The 12426-nt window shown below is 49.7% G+C and overlaps 1 protein-coding gene across 2 annotated transcripts in view; it reads right to left on the bottom strand.

Annotated features, from left to right (window-relative positions):
- Nucleotides 1-12426, bottom strand: part of MCC (MCC regulator of WNT signaling pathway) — a 405074-nt gene that overhangs the window by 34554 nt on the left and 358094 nt on the right. For both annotated transcript variants that reach the window (XM_054589958.1, XM_054589957.1), the window contains 5 exons: nucleotides 11683-11772; nucleotides 10485-10633; nucleotides 6097-6237; nucleotides 3566-3669; nucleotides 478-661 (listed from right to left, as the gene is read on the bottom strand). In XM_054589958.1, coding sequence (XP_054445933.1) covers nucleotides 478-661; nucleotides 3566-3669; nucleotides 6097-6237; nucleotides 10485-10633; nucleotides 11683-11772 — 668 coding nt within the window. The remainder of the gene's footprint in view (nucleotides 1-477; nucleotides 662-3565; nucleotides 3670-6096; nucleotides 6238-10484; nucleotides 10634-11682; nucleotides 11773-12426) is intronic.

The following is a 12426-nucleotide window of genomic DNA, read 5'->3' as shown; positions in this document are numbered from 1 at the left end:
GGGCGTCATTATTGCCTGAGAAGAACTGACAAAGACAGAGGCACAAGATGATGGGAGAAGACAGAGGATGGAACAGGACATAGTGGTCTGGGCCTTGGGTGATCAGGGGCCATTTGCAGCAAACAGCTACTCCAGATGCTTCCAGGAAATCAAGAGCTATAATGAAGTGCAGAACAAAAGAAGAATAGGAGAAAGAGCCACTGACATGAAGGTAGGTATGGGTTCCATCCCTACCACTTTTGTGAACAAATCACCCCTTCTCTCTGGGTTGTAGTTTCCCCAAATGGAAGGCCCGTTCCAAAGCTCCCACTCTGATTCTCCGACTCTTCCCTGGATGGAGCAGACCGCAAGCCGGGACAGAACTTGGCCCTTACCCAAGCCTCCCAGGCCTGAGAGCGGGGTTACTGCGTGTTGAGCCCAGCGAGCGGATGGCATGTGGACACATGCCCCCCTCGCAGCAGAGAGGCTGAGAGTTACCTGGTGTGGCTGTTGGAGGACAGGCTCTCCCAGGGCTGCACGCTGCAGCCGGCCACGGCGAAGGCGCCCCCACAGCTGCCGTCCAGCTTCAGGAGCAGGGCCTTGGCCGCATTCTCAGCCGTCTTCCGGCAGTCGTGAGCGCGCTTGAGCATCTGAGTGATGTTTTCATCCCCTGACTGGTCTCCTGAGAGAAGCCAATGGATTCATTAAGGCAGGTCTAGGTAAGACGGGCACGGGAACAAGTGTGGGCAATCACTTCTCAGTCACTCGGGGGCGGAGGCAGCTCGGTGGAGAGGAGCCAGCCACGGACGGCCGTGCTCTGGGCCCGGCTCTGTGGTTCAGCGGCTGTTCTCAGGAAAGCCTTCCTCTGCTCCGGGCTCCACTGTCCTCACCAACAAATGAAGGGTTGGCCAATGTGACCTCTGAGGTCTGTTTCCAGCTCTAATATGCTATGATTTTCTAATTACCCAGGCTCCTGGCTTCTCCTCCCACCCAATCCCAAGTCTACGGGTTGGCCGCTCTTCCCTGTGTGGGCGCTTCCTTGAGAACGAGGGCAGGGAGAACCTGAGGGAAAACTGGGTCATATCTCCTGAGGCTATGGTTTTGGGAAGAGCTTCGTGTAGGCAACAGTGACAAGCCTCATGGTTAAAATGCGGACTTTAGGCTGGCCCTGCAGTTTTGGTACCGACGCCATCCCGGACCTCCCTCACAGGTCCGCTGCGGCCAGTGGCAGGCTCCCATGCCTCCAGGGACCGGGTGGCCGGGCTGGAGCCAGCGGTCAGGGGCCAGACAGTGAACCCCCTGCCCAACCCCCTGCCTAACAGGTTTATCTTCTTGCTGTGCTTTAAAAACTGTACTGGGCAAACAAGTTAACCAGTTTGCATTCTGTACAGCCTAGACTCACGATCTTCCAAATATTTTCAATGAAAACCTTATACCAAAGCCTAACATACAAAAAATAGTAAGTGTGGAACTGGCTGAAGTGGGCAGGGGTGGGTCACACATTCAGCTGCCCCCACCTCGGAGCCCTGAAGAAATCCCTCCAGCTCCCCAGGGCACAGTTTGAAAACTGACCGTCTAAATCATCTACAGTGAACTTACCGAGCGTCTGTGCCGTCAACCAGAAACAAAGGAAAAACCCACAGTAATTGGCACTATGGGTAAATATCACACACTAGTACTGCTTTGCTGTGCAACGATATGGCCCGTTAAGGTCCGGTCAGTGGGATGGAAGAATGAGATTTAACAGGGAAGGGCTAAAAAGTAAGCCACCTCCCAGCCTTCTGGGGAGTGGGGAGGAAGTGCAGGGCGCCTGCCCTGCAGGCTGAGATTCCTGGGCCTCCCTGGGGCCACTTCTCTCAAAACCTTCCTGCCTTCCTTCCTTCCACAAATAAAATATTTTCCAGCCCCTACCAAGTAACTGCGATGAGTAGACACAAGCCTAATCAAGGGTACCTTTCAAGGACAAAACAGTTTAAAGTATTCCTCTGATACAAACTGGAAATAAGGTGATTGATTTTTTTTTCCCTTTAATTGATCGGTTTTCTTAATACATATATTTAAAAAACTTGACAGCAGGCCAAGATCATTTTAGGATCTGTTTAATATGAGGAATAAAGTTTTATGGTTCTTTTAAAAGACCCTGAAAAATGAGGGTTCTAATGGAAATGCTGGCAGAGTTTCTACCTCTGGGCCGAGATGGTAATCCTCTTACGGAAAAACAAAGAAGGGAGTGCAGGACGGTCCCGGCACACATGGAGGCCTGCTGCCTGGCTGGGCAGGTTGGATGTGAGGCAGGAAATTAATACCCAGGACACTTCCTTTCCTTTCCTTTAGATTTGCTTCAGATTCCTGCACATGTCAAAACTGAAGGAGGAAAAATACGCACATGTTCAGTGCAAAAGCTAGACCCCAGACAAGGAGGGGGAGCCACTGGCAGTGTTGGGGGGATTCATCCCGGAGGTGCCCTGATGGTGACCTTCTTTGCCAGGTGTGTCTTGGAAGGAAAAGCCCTCACAAGGCTCACAGCTTGTACAGAAAAGCCAGTTCTTGCCCTGGCTGGTGTGGCTCGGTGAGTGTTGGCCTGAGAACCAAAAGGTCTCTGGTTCGATTCACGGTCAGGGCACGTGCCTGGGTTGTGGGCCAGGTCCCCGCAGGGGTGTGGGGGAGGCAACCATTCTATGTGTCTCGCACATCAGTGCTTCTCTCCCTCCCCACTCTCTAAAAAATAAATAAATAAATAAAATCTTAAGAAAAAGAAAGCCAGTCCTTGACTGATGGCCTGGTCCCCATGTCTGGGGACCCCTGGCCTGCCTACACCAGCCAGCACCCATCATGGCTCGGTGCGGGGGCGGGGGGGGGCGCGCGCGATCCAGTCACTTCAGTTTTCTGTCTACTTGCTGTTGCTTCTCCAAAGAAACCACTGGTATAAAGCGCAGGCCCGGGGCCTTGACACCGAGGAGCCAGCCTTTCTCCCTGGGCCCCCCTTCCTTCTCATGCACCGTGCCTACTGCAGACCTGCTTGTGTTACTGCAAGAACAGGGGCTGCAGTCTCTGGTGAAGGTTTAGCGAACGTGGTTAATTAGGACAGAAGTGGGGGACAGTGCAGGTCTGGAGGAACAAATGAGGCCAAGGGGACCCTGGCCCAGGGGGTGGGGAGATGAGAGGGGCAAGGGCGTGTCTGTGCTCCAACACCCAAAACTGCAGGATGAGGCAAAGGCCACATGGGCAACAACGGGACTCTCAACAGCCACACAGAGAAGCTGTGGAAAAGCCAGCCCCTTTCATCACGAACGAGGGCCTCCCGCTCCATCTGGTCCTCCTGCCAGCCAGGGAGGATGTGTTTCCTAAGAGGGCTGGTTTGCTTGAACTTATGTGTGATTCTGTTTCCACTCCAGTTCTTGCTGCATTCAACATAAACAGCTTACTCACTCAGTCATGAGGGAAAAAACAAAAAACACTTGACAAGCAAATTTCTCGTTGTGGGGATATGCCGGCTGTTCAAAGCCAACAGCCAGGATGGGGCAGTAGAGCAGAAGGGGCCAGGGACGAAATGAGGACGAGGGATGGGGGCTCAGGCCACACTTACCCGGGGTGGACCCCACGCCGGCTGCCCGGAACTGCCCCAGGATGAGGCTCTGCTCGCTCTCAGCCAGGGCCAGGAGGAGTTCATAGGCTTCTATGCACTGCTCACTGCAACACAAGCACAGGGCCTCCTCAGCTGGGGCGGAGGGCGGGAGCCCCTCCACCTCGCTGTCCTGTCAGCCAGGAAACACCCTGGACAGAGCCAGGGACACGCTCTGCTGTGTTGTACCCCGCGCCCGCCTTTTAACTTTAAACCAGGATCTAGAAAAATACAAAAGAAACCATACTCATGCGAGAGGCAAGTTTGTTGCCCTTTGCGTGAACCACTAAAAAGGAGAGGCAGTGCAGCCTGCGTGCTGGCATCCACACTGCTCCAGGGTCGGTCTGGGCGACCGAAAGAATAGGGCAGAAGGACTGGCATGTCGCATTGAAGACTGGATTGTTAAAAGGGCTGTGACTTCCACCTCGGCCACTCTCCCTGCGCTTTCTCTCTTGCGTCATCTTCTCTAGAGGAGGCCATGTCTTGAAGACACTTGAGCAGCCCAATGGAAGGCCCATGGGGCGAGAAACTAAGGCTTCTAGCCAACAGCCGGGGAAGGACTGAGGCCACCCCCACACGGCCGTGTGAACCAGCCTCCTCTGAAGCAGACCTGCCAGCCGCAGCTAAGGTTTCCGAGGACGCGGTCCCCATGGATGGCGTCACCAAAACCTCTTAAGAGACCCTGAATCAGAGCCACCCAGATTCTTGACCCTAAAAACTGTGACATAGTAATAGTTATACAGTAATAGCTCACTAATATTACACCCCAGAAAGGGGACTATCTTGAGCAGAAAGGACACTGTTTTGACCTAGATCTGCACTATTCAACACAGTAGCCACCAGCCACATGTGGCTATTTAAGTGGGAAGATTGTAAGTTAAGGGAAATGAAAAACTCAGTTCCTCAGCCACAGCAGCAGTGCTGGACAGCGCAGATGGAGAACAGTTCCGCCGCCACAGTTCTATCCGGTGTTTGCCAAACTGTCTCATGAAACACAAAATCTCGGACAACACTAGTTTTCTTTGTGCCCACCATCTTGGGCACACCAGGGAGAAGATCAAATAGCGACCCCTTTCTCATCACCCCTGGCGACCCCACATGGACCCATGTCTGCACAGGGGGTGGAGGATGTATGGAATGCCTGTGTGGTCTGGGTCAAGATGCACTGAACCCCCGCCGGAAGCAAATAACCCATTAGCTTCTCCAAGCTGAGTAGGGGAAATATTGCTGAACTCAGCATTTCGTCATCAGACCATCTGTTTTTTGATTGTCTTTGCTTTCATCTTCCTTTACTGAGAGGGATAAGGAGAAGGGTGCAGTCTTGAGCTCTGGGTGCAGGCAGCGGCTCCTTTCAAGGGCAGCCCACCTGCCAGGTCGGAGATGCGGGGACAATGCTTCGTGCCTGAGGGTGACAGGCAGATGTGGCTGCAGAGCAGCCTGCTTCCAGAGTTATCAAAATTGGTTATCTGTTTGCTCTGGTCTATAAACACGCGTGATGGCTCTCGAGCTGTGGGCTTGTATATTTTGGTTTGACTTTGTTTTCTGAAGAAACAAAGTGTCTTAAAACAATACCGAACTTTTTAGAGGATGCCAAGAGTAAGATATAGTCAGTACTCTGGGACCCTGGCAAATATGCCTAAGTGGTGACACTAATAAAATAAACCCATGAAAACAATCACAAAACATAGCTTTCTAGCTATTTAAAAAGCAGTAGTTTAAAAATAGATAAATTTCAAAGCTGATGAGGAGGAAAAAAAGGGGCACACTCATATATACCACCTGTTCACCAGTGAATGCATCGTGGTTATTTAAACTGGCTTGTTTTTATGGAAAAAAAACAAAAACAACCACAACAACAAAACTGGCAGCATGTCTGAAGAGCCGTGAAAATATTCTTATCCTTTGACCTATAATTCCTGCTTCAGGGATGTTATCCCAAGGAAAATATTAAAAAGGATGAAGATACTATATGCATTAAATTATTCACCACAGAATTATTTTCAATGTCAAAGCATGAAAAAGTCTTTTAGAGAGATGAATAAATAAAATAACAATATATAAACTAGATGTAGGGGATACAGCCATTCAAAATAAATGGAGACTATTAAGTCACATTGCAAAATTGTAACACACTGAAGAAATAGAGTGCACCAGATTTATAACAAGGTAAAATATATGTGAATAAGAATAAACACTGGAAAGAACAACAAATGAATGCGTAATACAAAGATCGTTATTTTGAGTGATGTCACCTAAGTGAACTAATATTTAAGTTGAATATGCTGGCCGAAACATACCTGTTTACTAACCACACTCATTACTCCTATTTTCTTAATTGCTACAAGTGTGCTCATTGATTTTCAATATGCATCGTACTAGTATTTGCTGGTCCGACCCCGCAGTAATGTCTTCTAAAAGCCTGCTTTCTACTTTACACAGAAGGTTGCTATCGATGCATTTCTACATGAAAGAGGCCCCACCCCTCCACATCCCACCTGTACTGCAGGGCCAGCCTCAGAGCTGTGGCATTGGATTCGTATTTGCCCACCAGCATGCTCATCCGCTCGGCGTTGCTTTTGCATTCTTCCAGGGTTATGGTCAGGAGGTCATTTTGGGATTTGAGGTGTTCAATACGGCTACAAAGGAAGAAAAATTTCAATTTCACAGCAGGATCACAATTAATTTGTCAATATTTTAGTCGTCTAATCTGGATGCAGGCTGGAAATGCAGGTTAGGAAGTGAGTCTGTCAGATATTTTAGCAAATGTAACTGACATGAAACAACAAAGGAAGCAACTGTAAGTAAAAGAACCACTAAATTCTGTGTGACTTAGAAATAAAAATAAGTGCCCGGTTATTTCCTACCCAGCCATCGACCATGTGTTCTGGGGACAAACCAGGGAGAGGAGCAAATGCGTGACCTCAGGCCCCCATGCGGAGCATGACTGGCACCCTTCAATAAGCCACAGGGACAAATGAAAAGTGCATTATAGTCTATTCGCTGAGCCCTTGCTGAATAACCCTCGCAACAGCCCTTTGAATTAAGTATCATTATCCCCATTTCTCAGAAGAGGAAGCAGAGACACAGAAAGGTTAAGTACTTTGTCCTGGAGTTTGAACCAGGCAGTTTGACCCCAGATCCTGTGCTCTTAACTACTCGCTATAGAGCAGAAGCAAAGGTGAATTAGGGAGTGAAAATAAAACTGCCCGACAGGCCTCCGAATGGGAAGTGGACCAGGACCTCCGGCGCGCGACCAGAGCTCCTTCCAAACAGGGCAGTCCTGCAGGTGCTAAGTACTGGCAGGACTAGCAGTGGGAACATTAGGCTTTATAGGAATCAGAGCTATACATTCAGAGCAGATGAGCTTATGACAAAGTCAGGAAAACATAAGCCTTCGGCTTCTCCATTTCCTGTCCCAGGACACTGATCCTCTAGGTACAAGGGTTCATTTTCCAAAGGACACACGCATTTGTAGGACTCTTGACCACCAAGTCTTAGACAGAGCGGTTTACATGCACACAAATGCAAGTGATGCTTAAAATGTTAAGCGTGGAAGCCATTTGCCTTGAGACTCGATCCTACAACCATGTATCTGAGAGCAGAATACAGAGACACTCCCCCAATGGGAGATGCCCAGTTGAGTGTATAGCAACACCACTGTGACGCTTAGGCAACTCCAAGATCAGGTCAATGTAAGGTGTTACAGAACATACTTCCTCTGTCCTTGTCACATGAAGGCTTCCTGACACAGTTCCTAATTTCTCATTACTTTTCAACTTGCTCCCGTGAACATTTGGTCCCCACTCATCAGATCAAACTGTTTATCCAACTCACACACCTCCATGTAGACAAAGCCATTTCAGGGGCCTTCCCAGGCGACACCCCGTGAATGGGCCACTCCTTCCTCTTTAAACATTCTTCCTCACTTGGGTCATGATAGGCCTCTCCTGGTTTTCTTCCTGCACTTCGGGCCATCTCTTCTGCTTACTTTGCTGGCTCCTTACTGTCTATAAAGCCTGTGAGTGCTGGCGTCCTCAGTGCTCAGTCCCCTGGCCCCTCCTCTATCAACACTGCCCTGGGTGTGAGGTTTGCCCAGTCGCATGACTTTACCAAGCACTTATGTTCCCATGGCTCCCAAATCTCTCCAGTCCGGACCTCTCTTCCGGGTGCCACTCTCACACATCCAGCGGTTTCCTGATTTTTCATTGTGGGTGTCACATGGACCCCTCCAATTTAACACTCTCAAGTGGGACTCTTGATTTTTCCCAAACCACTGGGTCCTCCTCCATCTTCTTCATCGTGGCCAGTGCCACCACCACGCACCTCACCATACAGATGAGATGCCTGAGAATCTTCTTTGAGACCATCCCTTCCTCCCCTCTCCATATCTAAAAGAGCTGTGGTTTCTGCTGATTTTACCAGCAAATACAGACAGCCCCGCCCCTTCCCCCCACCTCCATGTCGGCCACGCTGGTCCACCGCATGCCCTCTCTGCTTCTGCTCTGGCCCCGCCCCTTCCCATTCCTCACACTTGACCAACCTCTCAAAGTTTAGAGCAGATCTGTTCTCCTTCTACTGAAAACCATTTCACAACTTCGAATTGCCCATGGCCTCAAAGTCCCTGTCCCACCAAAGAGCCCTGACTCTTCTGCCACCTTATCTCGTGTAAGTCCTCCTCTCACTTCCTCTAGTTCAGTTCCATTGGCCTCTGGACAGCTGCCAACCTCCTTCCAGCCTTGGGTGCATAAGTTGGCCCATAAGACAATTCTTACTTTGACATGTGGGTGCTCTTTTCCTCCCTTAAAACCTCAACTTAAATGTTCCCTTTGCAGAGATGCTTTCCCTGGCTACCACTAGAAAAATCGACCCTCCTTGTTATTCTGCCAGAGGCCTGTTTACTTGGAGCTTTCTTATGATCTTATTTGTTTGCTTTTTGTCTAGTCCCCCTAAGAGGATATAAGCTCCATCAGAGCAGGGACCTCGTTTGTTTTACTTCCCCCTTGGCACGCCGAATAGCCTAACACAGTGTCGGCCCTTAACACATTGGTTAAATGACGAAGCACTTTTGATTAGGTATGACCCTGCTTCCCCTCACCCCCAGCCTCCCACCCCCCACACGGAAAGTTAAAGGCTGTCATTTTTTGGAGGGTAATAGGCCTCCAACTTTGCAATAGGTAGTTAAATAATAACAGATGCGAGGGCATCCTGTTAGGTTATTTCTAAGAACTCCCATGTTGTAGCTGCAGCTCTGAGCGTAGAGAGGATAATGGAGGTAAGGTCAAAGGGCAGGGCTTGGACTTCTGGCTAGGCTGGCTAACAGCTCTGCACTTTAGGCGAGTCACTCATTGTGGAAGCCTTTGCTTTCTCCTTTGCAAAACGGGGCTCCTACTCTGCACTCCCAAGTTGATGATTAAGTGGTTGTCTGTGAGAGCCCTTTGTAAACTGTTACACACCATGATAATGTGAGCTACAAGCACCAAATAGTTCCTTCTCCTTTGGTCTCTCCTAGGTGCACATAATTGAAGAGAAAGGAGCCTCCCCCAAGTTCAGCTACAAAGAAGGCTTGTTAAATCCCAGAATCTGTGGAGGGAGAACCTCACTAAACGGAGGGCCCCTGAAGGCATCTGTCTTCATTAAACTGCAAAGGGCATGTCTGCTTCCATTTTTAAGCCCTCCCCGGCCTGTGATACAGCACTAAGGGGGCTGCTTCCTTCTTGCTACAAGGTAATCATCAAGATTGTTACTCTTAAGTATTTTGGATTTAATAAGGAAACCATTTAATTTCAAGATTTAAAATGACCTAGATTTACCACATTTCCTTAGTTCTCAAGCACTATATTAAACAGCTTCAAATCAGGGAGGACTTACACAGTAATTCAATTTATTCCGGTTTGCCACACGCAAGGGGAATGGCATTAAGTGGCTGGTGGATGGGGAATGGCATCTGCGTTTCTCCCTGGTGAGTTCATAAGCCTTTCCATTTCTCACTACGCTCTGCCACTGAAGCCTGGTGGAGCTGGGCAGCCGCGCCGCACTGGGATGAGATCCGGCACTCATTCTGCCACTGCGGGACGATTCGGAGTCAAAGTGGTCACCATGGTTTGGCCCTGGTCCTGCCTTGCTTTTTTTAGCAGCTCTCTCTGGCTGTTGGAATGGCACATAAGCCAGCCTTGCCCAGAGGCAGGAGGGCAACCTCAGACTACTTCTGTCATGAGACTTGGGAAGCATCCATTAAACTGGGTATATGGTAAAACTATTCTAAGTAAGGCAACACATAGGAACTGAGGGTCGTGCACATTTGTTAAAACCATAAATAAAATTAGGCAGCCTTGGTTAGAGCAGGGAGGGTTAGACCAGCATGCCTGGTTAATCCCAGGAACGCCTCTATCAGGTTGCCACTGCTGGTCCCTGGTGCCTCCAGGCGGCCCGAGGGTGCTGACTCAACACTCCCAACCTCCTCTGTGTGGCTCTCGGCCGCCGCGCTGCACGCTTGGTAGCCATCTTGTCATTCTGGCCTAATTCTCATTCTATATGAACTGCTCTGGGAATTACAACATAATTTCTGAGGGACAGTGACAAATGGAAAGGTGGAGCCCCCAGTTCATAAATTATTATGCATTTGAAACGGTGAGAGAGGAGCAGTAAAGCAAGTATGGGGTCCGTCTAAGTACTAGGCCCTGCCCGTTCAGATCACAGGTCTCCCGCCCTGGAAGCCAGCCCTGACTGCTTGCTGCAAGCACCTGTGATGAGCAAGATGGTGGACTCCCACCCACAAGCCTGGCAGCGTGACTGTCGCGGTGCATGAGCCTGCTTCAGCGGGTCTTTGCAAAGGGGAGGGAGGGCCGCTCCCATCACCACGCATATACGCACGATTTCTCCTTACCTGTTTAAGCGTTCCGTTTCCACCTCAAACTCTCTAATTTTGCTTTCAGAGATGGCAGATCCATGCGAATAGAGTGTCTGGAAGATCTCTTGGATATTGGAGCAGTCCTGAAGAGAGTGGGCCAGGTGTTCCGCCACGCTGCTGGACACCTGCACAGGTGAGCGTTAATCCCCCTCCGGACAGTGTCGCTTCAGGGACACCAACCCCAGGCATGCTGTGCATGCAGAACAATTTAAAGCTTCTATTCCTGAGGATCAGCCTCCAGAAAACGGTTACCCTGATCGTTTTCAATGTGTATAATATGATTCTAGTATAAGAAGCTAACTGTGTGCTGGGAAAGCAACACATAAACAGGATCAAAATGTAGCTGCATTCTTCAAATACAAACATTCTGGGTACTGAGCAGAGTCCAGCCTCCCTTCCCGCTTCCGGAGCCCCTGCCACTCCAGGCTCTTGTCTCTGGCTGCTGTGACCAAGGAGAGCAGCCGACTCCTTTCATTTCATAACTTAAATCTGGTGAGGAATTTAGATGCATGCAATTTTTGCTCATGCAGAATTCTAAATTAGGGTCTTAAAAGCACTATTTGGGCTCTCTCTCCCCTTAAGGATCACACAGCTGGCTCCTCTAACCTCATCCCTAAGCCTAAAAGGTACCCCTGGGGAAGCTAAACTGCTGCCTTTCCACCATCCCCCAGCTGACAGACCCAGGGGGCCCGCAGGCTCTACGAATGAACACTCTGGTACCAGGCTAGAAGGTTCTGGTCTGTCACAGCATTGGGCTGCACTTCAAAGGCAGCAGCCATCCCCACGGGAGAGTAGGCTGCCTTTCAACCGGGATGTGCAAAAGGTGAAGTTCTTTTAGAGCTTCCTGACTCACTCAGTCTCTGGGGAGCAGGGTGACAGAAAACAGATAGTTCAAGACTTTCATCTACATCACCAGCAACCAGACCTACATCATCTCTTTCTGAATGGCTTCAAGTAGAGGAAAAATGTCTCCCTTAAAGTTGAAGAAGTAATTCACCATGTGTAAAACACTATACATTTTAATCTGACTCTTTGGAAGGAAATCAGGTAGGGTTTATTATTATAATTAGTGGGCTTGCTGGAGGTGAACTTGGGAAGTTCCCCCATCATCCCCTGGCTGCCGTCTGGCAGCTCCGCGGGGAACTTCCTGGCCTAGCTTCCTGTGCGCACTCACCCCGATGCTGCTGATTTCTGAGCCCAGGATTGGTCGATCGGATGATGAGGATTCGGACCTGGTCTTTGACAGTTTCACCCTCTCTGCGATCTTAAAAAGCAAAACAACAAATGATCAAAAAAGGACACATCGATGGCCATCCAGAGAAACTGCTCGGGCTGCTCACCCAGGACTACTGGTTAACCGTGGCAACTGAACTGGTATCTTAAAAACAACTCACTTGTCCAATTTTTCTACCCTTCGTGTAACCCAGGGTTTTTCAACCTCAGAACCACTGACATTTTGGGTCGGGTATTCTTTGTTGTGGGGGCTGCTCTGTGTGTTGTAGGATGTTCAGCAGCATCCCTGGCTTCTAGCCATAAGGTGCCAGCAGCACTTCAACTGTGACCATCAAAACGGCCTCCAGACACTGCCACGTATCTCCTGGGGGGACAAAAATCACTTCTGGCTGAGAAACACTGTTGTGGCCTAACTCACTAAACCCGATGGGTGAGAACCAATCTTGGGTGGAGACATATCGTTCAAATAGTCTCTCTAGGGTGGACTCAACATAGGAGCCTGGGGCTGCGGCAAAGAACGGGAGGGGCTGCTCCTCTCAACTGCCATGGCCTGGCCATCAGTATCTATTTCTCGGCTGGCAGGGCTGTCAGTCCTGTGAGCGGGGAGATCATGGTTCATCACTCAGGGTCCCCTCCCGGGCTGTACCTCTCCATCCACCCCCTAGTATTGTGGACCCTGACAGAA

Source organism: Pteronotus mesoamericanus, unplaced genomic scaffold (genome assembly GCF_021234165.1).
Source record: "Pteronotus mesoamericanus isolate MK-2021 breed Mesoamerican mustached bat unplaced genomic scaffold, CSHL_Meso_final scaffold_167, whole genome shotgun sequence".
Taxonomy (NCBI): domain Eukaryota; kingdom Metazoa; phylum Chordata; class Mammalia; order Chiroptera; family Mormoopidae; genus Pteronotus; species Pteronotus mesoamericanus.
This window is presented reverse-complemented; position numbering and strand designations above follow the sequence as displayed.